We start from the raw sequence: 17,630 nt of genomic DNA on the forward strand, positions 1-17,630 counted from the left end.
ATAGTTGTCTGTGCAATTACTTGGACCAATTTAATACTTTCAAGTTGGCTTTACAAAACATGGGGTTGGGTTACTTTGATCTTGCATATGTACATAAGAGCATAAAATATATTGCAAAAATACAAATGTATACATGGTATGTGTCTCCTACAAGCTAGTCATAATTAGAATAATTGTTTACATCTGAACACTTAAATTCCACTTTGTCCTAATCTTTACACTTTAAAACTAAAACATATGTTGAGTTATATCCTTCTCCTTTTGTTTGGAGTCCGTGTGCTTCTTTAAATGTTAATCTGTTCAAAACTTATGCATTGTTCGTTAAAAATTGCTTTTTAAAAATATAAATATCGATAATTTAACAAGTAAAATGAAATAATTTCGTTAGAATATTTGGATAAAAGAAACAAAAGCCAACAAATCCGTAAATAAGGTATACACATGATGTCATCTCCACAGCTATTGTGTCAAAGCGTCTGTTCGGTGACCAGCACGACACTCTGCTCCTGGGCGATGGCCGCCAGCTCCTTGAGCCACTCGTCCAGCAGGACAGCGCACAGTGCCAGGTCTCGGGATCTCTCTGTGCCACTTGTGCTGGCAATGATGCCCATCGAGGCAACCGAGTCGAGGGACACCGGCTCCGAACTGAAACTGGGCGGGCCACCGTCCAGGCCGTGCAAGGTGCTCGACGAGTGGGTGGTGGTGGCATTGGAGTGGGCGGAGAGCGTTTGGGAGGATCCACCCATGCTGCTATTGCTGCTGCTTCCGGAAGCGATCGTGGTGGGTCGTGGCGGCTGCGTACTTAAGCTGGTCTCACACGTCCCCGCCGACTGCTGTCCCGGAGCGAATCCCCGGCTCTCTGAGCTCGAATTGCTTCCCACCAGCGTCGAGGCAGCTCCTAAAAATCACAATCTTTGTTAGCAAATAGTTTAATTTAAGTTTTTTTTTTTTTGTTAATTTCAACAGCAACGACAAGAAATACAACAAATAATGAGATAACACAAATGATTGTCTTCCATTTTGGGGGATTAGTGGAAAGCATAATTTACAAAGCTCTAAGGGATTTTAGGAGAACTATGTCGGGTTAGGATTACTTATTTTAATTACATATTTAATTACTTAAATACTTTATCAAGCGTGACATATTTACCGGTGAAGAATGCGTAAATTTGTGATAAGCCAGATGAAGCTAAGAATTTTTGTTTTTTTTTTTTTTTTTTTTATCAATAAAAAATAAATAAAAAGAAATTAATTAATTGGAAGCAAATACTTCTGCTAGAGACTTTTTACATAGATGTGTGATGGCCTAATAGAGCCCTGAATGAGGTCTAATTTCTTTAAGGACTCTCATTGAGGGCTTTCGAGTGTAATGTGTGTGTTTCAAAAGTGAAAAGTGATATTATTTTGGACCCAAAACCAACTTTTTTCCAACATCCAACGCTGCTGATTTGTAACCCGTTGGTGATTTCTATTTTGTTTGCTTGGTTCTTATTTTTTTTTTGGTTGTAGAAATAAAGAATTGTGCCATAGTGTGCCAGATAGGACTCTGCATCATCCACTTACCGGAAGATCCATTGGCTGGCGCTGCCGAGGCGGCGGCTGTGGGGGCAGATTTTCTGCTGAACATGCTGGTGATTGACTTGCTGATGCTCCGCGCTTGTTGTCGCTGCGCCTGAACGGATCATAGGCACTGGTGGGCGTGGCCTGGACAGGAGTGGCGGCCGAAAGGGTGGCGTAGGCCGATCGCTGTTGTCCCTGCTGCTGGGCGGGATTCAAAGCCTGTTGTTGCTGCAGATTGTGGTGCGATGGGGAGCCCTCGTTGCCCTTCCGGGTGTTCACTAAGCGGAACTCCCTGTCGATGAGCGAGGAACGCGCCACATCGATGATCTCCAGGGAGTCTTCAGTCACCGGCAGCTCGGCATCGATCTGCTGCTTGAGAATGCGCAACACCTGGTGGAAGGACGGGGTGTCCGAGGTGATGACGATGTCGGAGCGAAGCAGCAGCGAGTGGATCAGGGGTAGGGGGTACCAGGCTAGTCGGGTAATAAGGCCGGTCAGGTGAAGGTTGACGTACAATGAGTTGCTGGTGAAGGTCTGCAGCTTGCCCCAGATGGCGTTGAGAAAGGGACCTGCAATTAAAACAGAAGAGTTAGTGATACTCTTAATTAAAATTAAGTAAGATCCTACCTAAGCTCACGGTGCCCTGAGCGAAGAGATCCTCCGAGAAGTCCAGATCCGTCAACACCAACTCATTGCGATTGTTGTGCGAAATGCGCCACGGCTCCCGCCTTCCAGAGGCAGCCAGCCCGCTGCTGATGCTGCTGCTGTTGTGCTCCAGCTCCACCTCGCTGGCCGTCGTGGCCAGAGTAGTCTCTGTGGCTTCGCTCTCCTCGTCTGCCGGCCGCCACTTGAACGACTCATAGCCGCTGGACTCGCCAATGGACTGCAAGCTGTCCAATTGCTTCTCCCCCGTCTCCCCACTGGCCACAACCGGGCCACTGCCTCCATACTCGCTGAAGAACTGCCTGGCCAGGTCGAGGGCATGGGCTTGGACACGCCCCTGGCCGTGCCGAGGCCACTTCTGATAGCGATAGCTATTCGCCCACTTGAGGCAGTCCTTCTGGCATTGGGCTATCCTCCAGTGGGCCTCGAACAAGTACGCCTGAATGTTGGCATACAAGCTATCCCCAGTGTGCACTCCGTAGTAGTTCCAGTTGGCGCCAATAGTCTTGCTCATTACGGGCGAGGGGATGTCGCCCACCACCGGGTGCTCTTGGATGGCCTTCGGCTTGGCCAGATCCCTGGCTCGCTTCATCACGTCCGGCGATAGCTCCAGGAAGAACTCGCTGCTGCTCAGATAGGGATCGATCTTGTTGATCTTGTGGCGATGCGAGAGGGGCACGTGCTTGCCCGGCAGCATGAACTTCAGCAGCAGTTCCAGCATCAGGTCCTCGCAGTGCAATCCCAGCAGGGTGTCGAACAGGGCCAGGGTTACCATGCAGAGATTGGCGTCTGGTGAGTTGAGTCGCTCCACCAGGGCGTCCAGTATCCGCTCTCCGTCGAACTTCTCGTTGTCCAGCAGGAAACGGACGAAGGCCCGCAGCAGGCCCGGTTCGGTGATGGAGCGCAGGATCAGATCCAGGTAGGACATGGCCGAGATTTGCGAGTCGATGTTCGTCTGAAAATGTTTGCCCTTCAGTGTCTGCGAAAATGGAGCGTAAAAAGTTGTTTCGAGATTTCGAGGTGTGTGTCTGGTTAGCTACTGGGATAGGAAAAGGTACAGGAAACACAAAAGAAACAAAAGCTTAGGCAGTGCACAGTCCTAAAGGATAATACAGTTTGACTAAAAAATTTAATCTGAGCTGGAAAAAATAATAAACAAGATGGTTTTAAGACATAGTATGCCTTTTTGAAAGCAAAATTGAAAACATTTAGGAAGAAAAGTTTGAATAACTTGATAATTTATCCTAAAATTGTATCATAACTGTTGAGAAAAACATAAAAAATAAATATATTTTAAAGCAAATAAGATATTTTTATAAAAAAATACAACTGAGTTACAAAAAGCCAACTCCTATTAATTATTTTTAAATAAACAAGTTTCAAAGGCAGTGCGCAATTTGTATCAATTTTAAAAAATCTCCTTAAAAATAAAGAATTAAGAGTTAAAGAACAGGACATATATAAGATGCTTGCAACCAACACCACAGAAATGCATCGAAGACAAATTTTCACGTGAAGAGACCGAGACGTGGACGAGACAGAAGCAGAGCGCGGACTCACCTGCAGGATTGCTGGACCCAGAACGGGCACTATGAAGCCCTGGTACATAAAGTCTAGCAGCTGCTGTTTGATCATCTCGTGGGCCACCTGCACCACGGCATTGCAGAACTCGAGGGCATTCATAAAGAGTGTCAGCTCAGGGATCTCGGTGACATCGTCCGGCGTAATCCTGTGCCAGTCGATGGCGCTAATCTCGATGCTGTTGGGCAGGCGGGAGTAGAGGCCACCCAGCCCGGTGACAAGCAGCGGGCATATCGATGAGTACTGGGCTATGTAGGTGCCGATGTTGGAGTTCTTCTGGGAGAGCGCCATGCACAGGAGCAGGGCGTCGCGTGCTTGGTGTCCCAGACTGCCCTCCCGATGAACATAGGGGATCAGGAGCGAGAAGATTATGAAGCTGTGGAAATAAATGATAAATTATTAGTTTTATCTCCATAAGACACTTAATTTCTAATTACTTGGTTGTGGTTCCACTTTTGGGAGGCGGCACACTGCCGTTTTGAATCTGCTCCTGCACCTGGGTCTGGGCGGAAAAGAAGAACAGGTCCAGCAGGTGAACATTCTGCATGAGAACCACGCACAGCTGGTTCAGCAGGATGACCAGGCGCTTCTCCAAGTCGGGGGGAATATTTCACCCTGGCTGGACGCCAGGATCTTGAGCAGCGGCCGTAGAAAGGGTTCGTGGCAGAGTAGCTGGTGGCGCGAGTGGCTCACCAGCAGCTCGTACAGCTTCAATTGCTCCAGCCGCACAGCGTTCGCATAGCGGCCGGTGGCGCAGGACCACTCGTAGAGCTTGTCCAGCAGATTCTCGCTGAGCAAGTACTCCAGGCAGGGTGCCGCTGGCGGGCCACTGGCCTCCGTGGTCGGCAAGGCGACTTTGTTGCAATGATGGAGCTCGACGAGCAGCAGCGTAACCATATAGTCCAGATGGGAGACCACGCCCAGGACGTCGTCGTGCGAGGGCGGAGCACTGTGCTGGATGATCTCATGAGCCTGCTGCCAGTGCTTGCAGAAGCTGTCGTAGCAGGCGCGCGGATCGCAGTCCGTGGCAGCATCGATGGGTCGCTGGCGGATGTTGCCGGAGTGTCCGGCGGAGGCAACGCCCCCACTGCTACCCTGGCGCAGCCAGCTCATAGTGTATTTGAGTATTTCACTGATAGCAGCTCCCGGAGGTACTCGCTGTGCGTTTTATTTGGCTTATCGCAGTTTTTGTGCTTTTTGTCCGACTCTCTGTCCCTGCTAGTATGCGGATGCGGTCGCGGGTGCGGGTGCGGGGGCTGAGTATTCCGATGCAGTAGGTCTCTAAACATTTACAGGCTAGAAGAAAAAAGGCAAAGCGTTAGCTGAATATCCGCTCGACTAAACCAAAACGGGCAGAAAAACAACAAGTGCATGCCGTGACACAATTTCCACATACAGACACACCTACACAACTGCACACGCGGTCATAAATATAGAAACCAAAAATAATTTACAAGATTTTGGTTCTCTTCATTGAGCTTTGCAAGTCATTTTAAAAATAAAATCAACAGGTACTTTATAAAGTTTATAGATATTTTTAAAATATTAAACAATTATGGTTGCTATATTTTTGACTACAGGTCTGTACACACACACACACAGGTGCTTAGATGTGTTGTTGCTGCTGCTCGCTCACCTGATGAATTCGTATTTGTTCTCTGGCGTCTTCGTCAATTTTTTCGCCACCCACCGCTCATCACTCCTGGCTGGTTCCATTCCGAGCATTGCTCTATTTGTTTCTATTATCTGACAGCATTTGCTGATATATTTTGGCACTTGGACGAATACAATTACAATTACAATTAAGAGTACGTCTCTAACACGGAGGCAGCAGCAGGTTTGCTGGTTGATTTTCGTGCCAGCGATGCTATCTTTTGGCTTAAAAACACGGTGGCACTCCTTGCCGCACCTTAATGTTCAGTTTTAGTTTGTTTTTGTCATATTTGGGAAGCTATTTCGCGTAAATATTTACAAATTTTCTGCGCACGGAAATAGAAAGTAATAATGAATGAAAACTGCAGCGCTTTACAGCACTGAATCGAGTGCTTTGCAGCACTGGGTTATCGATAGTTCCTGCAGGGCTGCAGCATTTTCCATTCAACACCAGCTGATAATAACATAAGAATTGTGAAATCCGTTTTGATAATAACTACGACACGCTAATTAGAATATCCGAAAATATGCAGAAAGTGCTGGGCCGTATACAGGCGCACATCCTGCGCACACGCTCTCAAAATGCCAGTGTTTCCATGATTAGACAGGAGTCCACAAAACCGGCTGCCACTTCAAAAGGTAACTTTTAGAAAATCGGCATGGATGCACTTGACTAATTCGGAAATCCCACAGAATTTCGTGAGCGCCAGGTGCGTTTCAACATTAAAAATGAACAGACCGAGGGACGTCCGCTGTACTTGGATGCCCAAGCTACCACACCGATGGATCCCCGTGTCCTGGACGCCATGCTCCCCTTCCTTACCAACTACTACGGCAACCCACATTCGCGTACTCATGCCTACGGCTGGGAGACAGAGCAAGCTGTGGAAAAGGCGCGCGAACAGGTTGCCACTTTGATCGGGGCTGATCCCAAGGAGATCATCTTTACCTCCGGCGCCACAGAATCGAACAACATTTCCGTCAAGGGGGTGGCCCGCTTCTATGGAGCCAAGAAGCGGCATGTAATCACCACGCAGACAGAGCACAAGTGTGTTCTGGACTCCTGCCGGGCGCTGGAGAACGAGGGTTTCAAAGTCACCTACTTGCCGGTGCAGGTCAACGGCATCATAGACATGAAACAGCTGGAGGAAACCATAACACCGGAAACATCGCTGGTGTCCATTATGACGGTGAACAATGAGATCGGAGTGAAGCAGCCTATCAGCGAGATTGGCCAACTTTGTCGCTCCCGCAAAGTATTCTTTCACACGGACGCCGCCCAGGCGGTGGGAAAGATCCCGCTCGATGTGAACGCCATGAACATAGACCTGATGTCCATTTCCGGGCACAAGATCTATGGCCCCAAGGGCGTGGGTGCCTTGTATGTGCGTCGCCGACCCCGCGTTCGTTTGGAGCCCATCCAGAGCGGTGGTGGACAGGAGCGTGGCCTGCGAAGCGGCACTGTTCCCGCTCCACTGGCTGTTGGACTAGGAGCTGCTGCAGAATTGGCTCTACAGGAAATGGATTACGACAAGAAGTGGGTGGACTTTTTGTCGAAACGCCTGCTGGACAGGATATCAAGTGCCTTGCCACATGTAATTAGGAATGGAGACCCCGATGCCACCTACAACGGTTGCTTGAACTTGTCGTTCGCTTATGTGGAGGGAGAGTCCCTTCTGATGGCCCTGAAGGATGTGGCGCTGAGTAGTGGCTCCGCCTGCACTTCTGCCTCCCTGGAGCCCTCCTATGTTCTGAGAGCCATTGGCACCGATGAGGATCTGGCCCACAGCTCCATTCGTTTCGGCATTGGACGCTTCACAACCATCGAGGAAGTCGATTACACGGCCGACAAGTGCATCAAGCATGTGGAGCGGTTGCGTGAAATGTCGCCCCTGTGGGAGATGGTCCAGGAGGGCATCGACCTTAAGACCATACAATGGTCCCAGCACTAAATATGTTAGTCGTTACTGTTATTATGAAAGCGAAATAAATTAGTCCGAAGAGTACCAGTTTCCAGGTTTAGTTTAGATGTTTCAAAAATATTAAAAATCAATTATTTAAAAGCGAAACAAATTCGTTTAAACATTATCTAGTTTATTTGTACACAAAACCACTTATAGCTAAGCTTAGTCCGAACGAATGTGCTTGTGTAAGAGGTGAGGCAAGAGAGACCCCAAATGCGAACGTAGCTCCAAAGGCCAAAGATATGCAAATGATGCAATGTATAATTTGCATCCGCCGATTTTACTGACGGCCGATCGGTCAAGGTTCACATTTCAGTTGGCCTTCTTTTTGGGGGCAGTTGCTGATCCTCCACCCAGGATCTTGCGGCGCTGGGCGAACATGTGCAGGTACAGCTGCGGGAAGATGGGAATGTAGCCCAGCATGACTATCCACAGGAAGCCAAAGTAGGAGAAGGTGGCGTTCCATTTGTTTGGCATCACAACGCTCCAGACGCTGTTTTCCCGGGCATAGCTTTGTGCCCACCAGAAGCACAGCAGCTCACCGGTCACTCCGATGGGATACAGTACAATGAAGGTAGTGTAACGCAGGAAGACCACGAAATGGGGAACCACCTTGATGATGTTCAGTGCATAGTAGCCGTAGCGGATGATTTCGGTGATGGCCCAAGCGAGCAGGGCGATGGCAGACCCGGTGAGACTTTGCCCGTGGGGCGTGGCCATCACAACACCTACAACCACCATCATGCGGCTGAAAACCTGGAACCCAGTGACCACGGGGTTGGACTTCACCAGGCCGAAGGAGGCGTTCAAGATCTCCACGAAGGCAGCGTTCTGGAAGATGATGACCGCCAGACGTGTAAAGTCCCACAGCGTAACCTGCGCCCGGAACTCAGGTGTCCTCAGGACGTAGTAGTCCACCAGTTGCCACAGGATGTAGCTCCAGCCGACCACTTGCCCGGCATTGTAGGCGAACAGGTACAGCTTAGTGAGCGTGGATGGCTCCTTGGAAGCGGGTTTGTTGGTCTTTACTGCCTTCGACGACATGGTGCCACTACGCGAACTTTCACCTCTGCGGTCGTTGCTGATTAACTAATCAATGTCGTTAAACTTATCGCTGAAGGGAGATATTGTTTCGAGGTGGCTTTCACCTGTTCGTCAGTGTGACCATCTAGACTGTTGGCAGAAATCCAAAAACTGAAGGGATTTGGTCACTCTAAATGTGTTCATTGGCCGCCATTTTTGAAGCTTACAATAAAAATGACACCTTTTGGAGCTAATAATTACAAAGATTACAAAGTGCGAGAATTTTTTAATTGCCAGGTACATAAGAAAACCGGCACCTTCAAGTCAAAAGTTAATTGTAAATAAATTACTTGTGTTTCGAGGGCAATTTGTGTGTGAGATGTCATCATAGAACATTTATAACAGCCACTCCTAGTGACCCACGCCTCTAATGCAACAGATATATAATTAAAAACTAAATAATTGCGGATTTTATATCGAAAAGGTAAGCCCCACACCTTTCAAGATTCAAGAAAAATTATAAAGTTTCATTAAAATTAGGACAATGTATAACAATAAAGGTACATATATTATACATAGCCAGCACATCTTTCAGATCATTTTACATAAACTAGATATAGTATTTTATAGATACTATAATATAATACATAATATTGTTATAATATATAGACTCTACATTAAAAATATTATTCCGAATTCGAGATACATTTTCTTTGGGTTTCGCTCCACTGTACATGACAGCTGGCGTTTGTTAGCTTCCTACGGCCGGTTTGCGCAATGAACCGGAATGCTAGCTACTAATTATGATCGCCTAGTGGAAACCGAACCGAAAACCGAACGTGTCTGAAAAAGTCCGCCACCACCACGGGGCCGGTGCACGTCCCCACCTGCAAGTGCGCGTGCTGGTGGGGCAATTTCGTTCCCCAGCCGTCGTCGAGCGAGCGATTCGCTCTGACGGTCTGTGCTGGTATTCTCATACGGTCTGCTGCCGCCGTTGTCGAATCCATTGTGAATCGCAATTGGAATTGGAACTTTTGTTCCGAATCGACGGCGGCACGTGTTGCTTTTGCCCGACGAGCCAGGCATGTGGGCGGAGGCCTGCAACCACGCCTACCGTGAATTAATTTGCTGCAAAGGCAAAATTACCAAGTACTCCCCTAAAAACCGACCAGCCGACCAGCCGCGATTCGGACGGAAAGCAATCCAGTTAGCCAGCCAGGAAGGAGGGGCGGGCCGGGGGCACCTTATCAGCCGGCTGCCTTATCAGCAATCGTCGTGCGGACTCGTTGGACGGGCGGAGCGGCAATTTCAGACAGCAGCGCCCACAAAGGCCGATTGGACAAACCAGGAAAAACGAGACCCCGCCAAAAGTGAATTCCCTCTTTTTCAGCAGGCGAACAGAAATGTCAGACCGATGAAATGGCGACGCATTCGAACATCGTTGGAGAAGTGATGGCCGGGTGCGCGATTTACATGGGAGGGAGCGAGACGGATAGAGTGTCATGGCAGCAGGGGTTTTTAACGTGACTGGTCGCCGGTGTGTGTGTGTGAGCGTTGGCCTGTACATGTGGGCTGGCAAAGAAATTCGCAAAGCTGACAAATTGCGGCAGTTTAAGGCCACAACTAGTGATTATTAAAAGTCTTTAAGTTGAGCAAACACCAGTATTCGCTCTTTCTCGCTCACTCCCTTGGATGCTCTCTTTTTTATTATTTGGCTAAGAGGGAAAAAACCCAAGAGCAAGAGCTGCTGCTGCTGCTGCTGCTGCTGCTGCTGCTGCCCAAAAGGGCAATAAAATCAAAGTGTAGTAAGCAGTGTGGTGACTGGCCAACAGGTGGCGCCATCATACAAAAAACCCCAAAGGAAAAGCAACAAAATTCAAACTATGCTACACGCCCACAAACGCGGGCCCTGCACACCACCGCCCCCTTTTCCGGCACCACCTACGGCGTACTATGCAACAAAAATATAAAATATCTACATACATAAATAATAAAGTAAGAAATAAAAAAAAGGAGAAAACTTTGTTTGTTTGAACGGCAATTTCTAATGCAAACACTCGGGCGCCCCTTGCAAGCAGCACTCGAACATTTTGCTCAATTTTGAGCAGTCATTTTGTTTGCTCACATCACAGGCCAACAGAAAACAGAAAATTACCCGCAACGTCCCCGCCACTAATATAGCGCACAAGCAGCACCAGCACCAAGCACCTGCTGCTGCGATTGGGGGCTAGAAAAACTGCATGATATCAGACCAGACCGCCATCGGCGGAAGTTGCGGGCGCCCACTCCGGCCGGACATTTTGTTTTGTGCCCGTCATTTTGCTTATTGCACAAAATAGTACTGGGCCAGCAGAAAAAATCACATAGTTCGCAACGTGATTTCAAAAAACTATCGCCTAATACCGCCGATTAACTAACTGAGCGGAGAGGCAAAGACGCAGGCAAAAACGTCCATTATTGTGGGCGTTCAACGTTTTCCCACATGCAACCTAACAGGCAACCAGCAGCCGGCGACAATGAGCTTCTCAGCTCCCCAACAAGCAATAAAATGAAAACAAAAAACTGATAAAAATGAGCCCCAACTACTGGCAGCCAGATCGGGTGGGGAGGCCAGAGGGAAACCAGTTTGCGTGCGTGTGTTGGCGCCGAGCCAAGAGTCTTCCCTGGATGGCCGGCCGGGCCAGTGGTCAGTGAGTGGTGGTCAGCTTTTGATGTTTGCCTTGCCTTTTTTTACGGCGAGCAACCCTACTATTTTAATGAGAAGCTGCTTAACAGGAGCAAATTAATTTTATTCATTAATTTAATAGGGAATAAGTTTTAATTTTAAGAAAATGAGAGTTAATACAAAAGAATATTTATTGAAATATTAGATAAGTAATTAGTAAATAATCTGTATAATATTATTTATTATTTTGTATTTATTTTAAACCTTAAAATATTAAACCCAATGTACTCTCCATGCCCTTCAGCTACCTTCCATCGCCTTCAACTACATCCAGCTACAAAATATGATTCCAGTTCATGGCCTATTTTACTTCAATCCCGGTCATTTTGGCTCTGTGCCAAGCTTGGTGTCGGCATGGAGCGGCCCCCCTACCCTTGAATCCACTGGCCAGTCGACGGCAGACCACGCCCTGGTCGAGCACAAACAATGTGCTCCAAGTGTGCCAAGTGGGCAGGGGGCAGCAACGACGACGCTTCTGATTTGCGCCGCTGCTGGCCGGGGCGGCGTCCACTTGTTGCTCGGTTGTGCGCGCCTGTTCCCAAAACTGGATTTTGGGGCCTGACTGACCGCACTATCGAGTACCGGGACGGACAAGCGAGGCGTTGACACTTGCCAATTGTACCACCGCCGCCGCCAATCAACCATCGAACCGCGGCTGAACGAACCACCGACCATGCCGGATGGTGGGTGGTTGCAGTGACTGTGGTTAGTTACCGTTACGCTGTGTGGGAGCCAATTAGCGAATAACCTTAACCTTAGCTTCCAAAAAAGCTCAAATCACAACCTGTGCTATGAGGCGCCCAAAAATGTCTAGCGCGTGGCCACTCAACGTTGAGGAAAATCCCCCAGTCCGCCTCACGCATCGCGTGAATATGAATATCTACCCCATGATTTCCCCCTTCCACCCCACCACCATGGTTAACCAAAAAAACACTGGCGTGGAACTTGTTTCGGCGCATCTCAATGCCACTTGGAGATTGTACGAGTTGCTTATGTCATCGACATCGACATTCCCCCCACATCCACTTCCGCCATCCACCAAACTGCTACTCCAACAATCGCCAAAAAGTTTGCCAAAATTCGCGCTGACCTACTGAGGGGCGAAACAGTTTGCGAAATTCGCAAAATCCTTGAGTTTCAAGGTGCGTCCTTCACTTGGCAATGGGGCCGTGAAATTACGGTCAAGGCGCTTCAGCCAGTCGAAGGTTAGCGGAGAGCGAGAGCAACATGTCTTGTGTGTGTCAGTAGAGGTCTCGTTCTAATATACCCTACAACCGAACGGTATATATGTTGCGAGGATATTATTATTCCCTTGAATGTTTCATAGGGAAAAATTTACAAAATCTGTTCAGATACAAGATACACGTAATATTTATTACTTTATTTTATTCAATACAAGCTTGGGCCACCACTTAACACTAAGTTTTATAACTAAATTACTAAAAGTAATATACAAAAGGGTGTCTAAAATGAAATCATCCCCCAAAAACATTTCAATATTTGCCCAGCAATACGAAAATGAATTCCGCCTCGCAACAAAGGCGGAGCAAATCAACCTTTTTGTTGTTGGCCTTGTAGTATTTTTGTTTTTGTTTTTGTTGCTTGTCGGTTGTGTTCTTGTCGTTATGTGTACGATATTTTCTGGCCGCCTAATGAAAATGTTGCTGTTTTTGTTTTTTGTTGTTGATATAATAAAACACCGTCACCGCCACCGTTCTGTTTGTTGTACAAACAGTGTGTCGGGCGGGGGGAGCAGCGACAAATGCCGCCGCCGCCGACAATAATAACAACAACAGAAATCAGTTGGAAATCGCGCGAGGCGAGGCGACGCGACGCGACGCGTTTTCTGCCGTCGCTGTCAGTCGTGAAGGGGGTCATTGTGAAATGACAGCGCCGAACCAACCAGGTGAGCAGAACTTGCCACAAGCTTTCCTACATCCATATGTCTGTCTCAGCCAGAGGGAGATAGCTACCAGCCGCCATGTTTGTTTTGCACAATAGTGTTGTCCCGCTCGGCTCGCTGCCATCCATTTCTGGGAGCCGGTGCGTATTTTTGCGTCTGAAAGAAACAGGTCGAAGGCGGCTAAAGACCCGCGGAAACGGAGATTAATGTGAATGTACCGACCGGGCTAACCGGGCACCCACCCGCCCGAGGCGAATGGCGAAATCCACTTGCTTCTGCGATCTGGGTACCCGTACCTCGATGTCGGAAAATGTCGTGCAAGTGTTCGCCTCGCACTTGCGTCAGAATGTGGAATGTTCGCCGGGGCTGTAAAATGCAAATGGATGCAGTGTAAATGTCATGTAAATGATGGAACAAAGTCACCTTTGCGCAATTGCGTATTTAAGTATACCTTTGCAGTATATTTTATTTGAATTTATTTAAGATTTATGTGTATCTTCCCAACAGGATTCTGAAAATATACAATTTACTGCGCCTTCTGGCCTCGCTTTCGGTCGGAACGCAAGTACGACTTCACGTAAAAGTTGCTAAACAGCACCAGGAAGGATAATGTTAAGCATCCTGACACATAGACCACAGGACGCGGGACATTGCAGTTGGGCTGCGACAAGGTGTAGGCTATGATGGACAATATGATCCCGAACTGCACCATCTGGACCATGGTGATGTACTTCTTCCACCACAGACTCGACTGCACCGCCTGGCTGACCGAGGACAGGTAGTAGTAGGTGTACATCAGTACATGCACCGCCACGTTCAGCACGCAATAAAGGATAACGGCGGCAAAGCCCTGGAGTCTGATGAACAAGTATACCACCAGGGGCATGCTGACGTGGTGGAAGACGTGCAGGACGGATATCTGTCGGTTCTTCTTCCGCAGGACAAAGAATATGGTTTCCGTGAGGTCTGCAAACTTATTGACCAAATAGAGGGTGCCGAAGTAGGTCTCCCGGTGCTTGTGTTCATGGTCGTGTGGAAGACTCGTCATGCATCCCAGGTCGTACAGCCGCAAAACGAACAGAAAGTGGATGGCCTGGAACAATAATGATTATGATTTGGATTCGACACTCCCTGCAAGGTGACCAACTCACGTATCCGAGCATCCAAACATTGTACAGTGCCGCTCAACTGAATAGGTTTGAAAATTATTTATTTATTTCTCTCTTTGTTCCTATGGCATTTGTGCATTCTTTCTTTTTTGTTTTGAACATTCATTTGTTTTCTTCATAATATGAAACAAAAATTTAACGGGTTGTATGCAACGGTAAATCAGAATTTTGCTTTCATCGTGAAATTCAAGCAAATGTGTGTTCTATTTTTGGCTCATCTGATTAGGTTGGACAACTTTGACTTCACTTTGTGACTGACTGCGTGATTGAAAACATATAATTTCTTTTGTTTACTTAAATCTAAAGTAATTGCTACAATTTTTTTTTAATATGGGTCGCGGAAAAATCTTTAACCGATTTTGAAAAGGTCAAATTAAAGGCTATATTGAATCTGGCCTAAAACATAATGAAATAGCAAAGAAGATTGGTCGAAGTCAAAACGTGGTAAGCAATTTCTTCGTAATGAAGCCGATTACGGGAAAAAAAAATGATAGGAGGAAAAAAATATGCTACGACGGCATCAGAGAGGCGATTAATCCTTCGAACTGCTTCGAATTCCCACCTGTCTGCCAGTAAAATCAGGGATGAATGCGGTGTAAATGCTAGTTTGGCAACGGTTTAAAACGAGTTATTCGGAGTGCTAACACTTAAAGAGATTAAAAATAAAAAAAAAAACCTCCCTCTCAATGATGCACGGAAGGAAGCGCGACTTCGATTTGCGCGGGATCACATGACATGGAACAAGGAGTGGAAGGCTGTGGTCTTCTCCGATGAAAAAAAGTTCAATCTCGACGGACCGGATGGCTACAACTATTATTTTCACGATATGCGAAAAGAGGAATGCTTTTTGAGTCGTCATCACTCCTGTACAGGAGGCGTAATGGTTTGGGGGAGCCATATCGTTTTATGGAACTTGCGAGCTGCAGTTTGTTTCATCAAAGATGAATGCAAATGTCTACAAGACTGTGCTCCAAAAGGCTTTTCCCCAGTTTTCCGAAATTTTTGGACCTATTCAATGGACGTACCAACAAGACAACGCCCCCAATCCATACAGCCCGGGTTACAAAACAGTGGATTAAGGACCAGAATGTGAACTTGCTCGAGTGGCCGCCATACTCCCCAGACATAAATATTATCGAGAACATTTGGGGACTTTTATCCAGGAGAGTGTATGAAGGGGGGAAGACAATTTCAAGACTCGGCAACCCTGGTTGAAGCGATTTAAAAAAGCCTGGGCAACTATTTCACTGAGTGAAATTGAAAATATTACGATTCCTTATCAAATCGAATGTTTGGAATAATTAAGAATAGGGGGGTCATACCAAATATTAAATAATTCAGAAATAATGTCTTTTATTCTTGGTTACCAAGTACTATGAAATATTGCTGTGAATAATTTTTTTTTAATAGTTTTGTTGGTCAAACCTATTCACTCTGAGCCAAAAATAATGTAGGTTTTCAGCTATGTTTTTGAAAAAAATAAAAAAAATATAAAAAACCAAAACCAAAAAAAAAAAAAAAAACTTTTGTATTTTATAAAGAATTGATCGTTTTACTTTAAAAAATTATTTGGTTTAAACTGAGTGCTCGTTATGAAGATATTATGTTCTAAGTCTAAAAAGAAGTCAAACCTATTCAGTTGAGCGGCACTGTATATTATCTGGAAGATGTTATAGCTCTTGATGATGTTCCGCAAATCAAAGGGCACTCGGTTCTCCATAAACTTTGGACCCACTTTCAGGACGAAGAGCAAATAGCCCAGAAGTACGATGATGACAGGATCCACCGGAGAAAGCATATTGTAGTCGGTTATGTCACTTTTAGGAATGGCGTGAAACTGGCGGATTGCCCAATAAGTTAAGAATGCATTCGACATTCAATTGCTTTTAAATTATTCCATCAATATACATTACATGCTAATAGACTTTAATCAATTGACGCAGTTCATAAATGCCTGAATAGAACAGAAGTAACTATAACGTCAAATTAGAGATTATCTTACTCTTATTTTTTAAGCCCAGAATAATGATATATAAAACCCTATTCAAACCAGGAGTAACAGAAGTTCTAAAATTTTATGTGAAAGTTATAAGAAAATGTTATTTTAAGAGAGATATAAGAACGTATTATCTTTCAGATTAAAACATATCCGATTGGTATATCTTTTATTATCTAGTTTATGGAATCCTATTCATATATCCACATTTTAATTTGAATTGTTAAAAATAAAAAGCAGTAAGTAGTCTTACTGCCGACGCTTGCGATCAGACAGTACGTATGCCCTGATATAAAAGTTTCCAAACAATACGAAAAAGCACAATGACATCACTCCAGATAAATAGGCTGGCATCCGCGGGACCTTGCAGTTGGGCTGGGATAACGTGTATGTGATGAGGGACAGAATGATCCCGAACTGCACCATCTGGGCGATTGTGATGTACTTCTTCCACCACAGGCTCTCCTGCGCCGCCTTGCTCACGGAGGACAGGTAGTAGTAGGTGTACATGAGGACGTGGACGATGATGTTCAGAAAAGCGTAGGCGGTGGCGACCCCCCCGTATCCGTGGAGTATTACGACCAGGTACACCACAAGGGGCATGCTGGCGTGGTGGAACAGGTGGAGGACGGATATCTGTCTGTTTTTCTTGCGCAGGACGAAGAAAATTGTTTCCACCAGGTCGACGAACTTGTTGATCAAGTAGAGGTTGCTGAAGTAACGCTCACTGTCCTTGTGCTCGTGGTCCAGGGGCAGGTTTGTCATGCATCCCAAGTCATAGGCCCTCAAAACAAACAGGAAGTGTGCAAACTAAAAAGATCATACCAATTAATAATAATTTTCCCAAGTGGGCTACCAACTCACGTGTATGAACATCCACAGGTTGTACATTATTTGGAATACATTGTAGACCTTGATTACGCCACGGAGATCGAAGGGCTCCCGATTCTTCATGAGTCTGGGACCCACTTTCAACACGATGAGCAGGTAGCTCCCGAGAACAATAAATGTCGGCCATGGGCTACTGAATATTGGCAGCGTTTCAGGATCCACCGGGGAGAGCATTGGTAATTTCTGTTTTGGATACTGCGAGAAACTGCTTCAGTGGTTGACAAGTCTGTCCATATCACTAGACCTTCCGCGGAAACTTAAACTGTTTTTAATTTGTATGCAAATATGCAAATTCAGTTAATTCCAAATACTGCACAAATGCACTCTTACCACATAGACTTGACATTGATTAAACAGAAATTTATGGAAAAAGCTATTCTGGGTACAGGATTCAATTCGTTTTTAGGTAGATAGTCTATAGGTAGGCATTACGATGTTTCGATTTTAATGGATTTAAAATGGATATTGGAAAAATTAAAAGACTCGTACTAGTACTAACTTC

General features: G+C 46.3%; 5 protein-coding genes across 5 annotated transcripts; 1 reads left to right on the forward strand and 4 right to left on the reverse strand.

Annotated features, from left to right (window-relative positions):
* Positions 1–4: 4 nt before the first annotated feature.
* On the reverse strand, positions 5–5,583 carry LOC6498309 (FHIP family protein GF15501). The gene is given in 8 exon segments (XM_014906571.3): positions 5–898; positions 1,564–1,656; positions 1,659–2,129; positions 2,188–3,202; positions 3,784–4,180; positions 4,242–4,410; positions 4,413–5,100; positions 5,441–5,583. Coding segments are annotated over 7 exon segments (3,081 nt in total). The 5' UTR covers positions 4,918–5,100; positions 5,441–5,583; the 3' UTR covers positions 5–467.
* Positions 5,460–7,463, forward strand: LOC6497235 (cysteine desulfurase, mitochondrial). The gene is made up of 2 exons (XM_001962471.4): positions 5,460–6,096; positions 6,151–7,463. The coding sequence occupies exons 1-2, from the start codon at positions 5,985–5,987 to the stop codon at positions 7,407–7,409; spliced, it is 1,371 nt and encodes a 456-aa protein (XP_001962507.1). The 5' UTR covers positions 5,460–5,984; the 3' UTR covers positions 7,410–7,463.
* Positions 7,464–7,530: 67 nt separating this feature from the next.
* Positions 7,531–8,582, reverse strand: LOC6498308 (very-long-chain (3R)-3-hydroxyacyl-CoA dehydratase hpo-8). Its single transcript, XM_001962470.4, has one exon. It carries the CDS (start codon positions 8,463–8,465, stop codon positions 7,734–7,736), a length of 732 nt encoding a protein of 243 aa, XP_001962506.2. The 5' UTR covers positions 8,466–8,582; the 3' UTR covers positions 7,531–7,733.
* A 4,949-nt stretch (positions 8,583–13,531) lies between these two features.
* LOC6498307 (elongation of very long chain fatty acids protein F) lies at positions 13,532–16,078 on the reverse strand. Its single transcript, XM_001962469.4, has 3 exons — positions 15,896–16,078; positions 14,224–14,247; positions 13,532–14,165 (listed from the first exon to the last, which is right to left on the reverse strand). Exons 1-3 carry the CDS (start codon positions 16,037–16,039, stop codon positions 13,599–13,601), a joined length of 735 nt encoding a protein of 244 aa, XP_001962505.4. The 5' UTR covers positions 16,040–16,078; the 3' UTR covers positions 13,532–13,598.
* Positions 16,079–16,372: 294 nt separating this feature from the next.
* Positions 16,373–17,354, reverse strand: LOC6498306 (elongation of very long chain fatty acids protein F). The gene is made up of 2 exons (XM_001962468.4): positions 17,102–17,354; positions 16,373–17,047 (listed from the first exon to the last, which is right to left on the reverse strand). Exons 1-2 carry the CDS (start codon positions 17,300–17,302, stop codon positions 16,487–16,489), a joined length of 762 nt encoding a protein of 253 aa, XP_001962504.1. The 5' UTR covers positions 17,303–17,354; the 3' UTR covers positions 16,373–16,486.
* Between the last annotated feature and the right edge of the window lie 276 nt (positions 17,355–17,630).

The sequence above is a fragment of the Drosophila ananassae genome, chromosome 3R (genome assembly GCF_017639315.1).
Source record: "Drosophila ananassae strain 14024-0371.13 chromosome 3R, ASM1763931v2, whole genome shotgun sequence".
Taxonomy (NCBI): domain Eukaryota; kingdom Metazoa; phylum Arthropoda; class Insecta; order Diptera; family Drosophilidae; genus Drosophila; species Drosophila ananassae.

What these genes read in the sequence shown, in the direction of transcription:
- LOC6497235 (XM_001962471.4), top strand. Translation starts at nt 5,985, where the DNA reads ATGCAGAAAGTGCTGGGCCGTATACAGGCGCACATCCTGCGCACACGC. An exon ending in ACCGGCTGCCACTTCAAAAG is followed by an intron (nt 6,097 to 6,150) that starts GTAACTTTTAGA and finishes GAAATCCCACAG; the next exon opens with AATTTCGTGAGCGCCAGGTG.
- LOC6498308 (XM_001962470.4), bottom strand. Translation starts at nt 8,465, where the DNA reads ATGTCGTCGAAGGCAGTAAAGACCAACAAACCCGCTTCCAAGGAGCCA.
- LOC6498307 (XM_001962469.4), bottom strand. Translation starts at nt 16,039, where the DNA reads ATGCTTTCTCCGGTGGATCCTGTCATCATCGTACTTCTGGGCTATTTG. An exon ending in ATAACATCTTCCAGATAATA is followed by an intron (nt 14,248 to 15,895) that starts TACAGTGCCGCT and finishes TGAGCGGCACTG; the next exon opens with TACAATGTTTGGATGCTCGG. An exon ending in ATGTTTGGATGCTCGGATAC is followed by an intron (nt 14,166 to 14,223) that starts GTGAGTTGGTCA and finishes TTATTGTTCCAG; the next exon opens with GCCATCCACTTTCTGTTCGT.
- LOC6498306 (XM_001962468.4), bottom strand. Translation starts at nt 17,302, where the DNA reads ATGCTCTCCCCGGTGGATCCTGAAACGCTGCCAATATTCAGTAGCCCA. An exon ending in ACCTGTGGATGTTCATACAC is followed by an intron (nt 17,048 to 17,101) that starts GTGAGTTGGTAG and finishes TGATCTTTTTAG; the next exon opens with TTTGCACACTTCCTGTTTGT.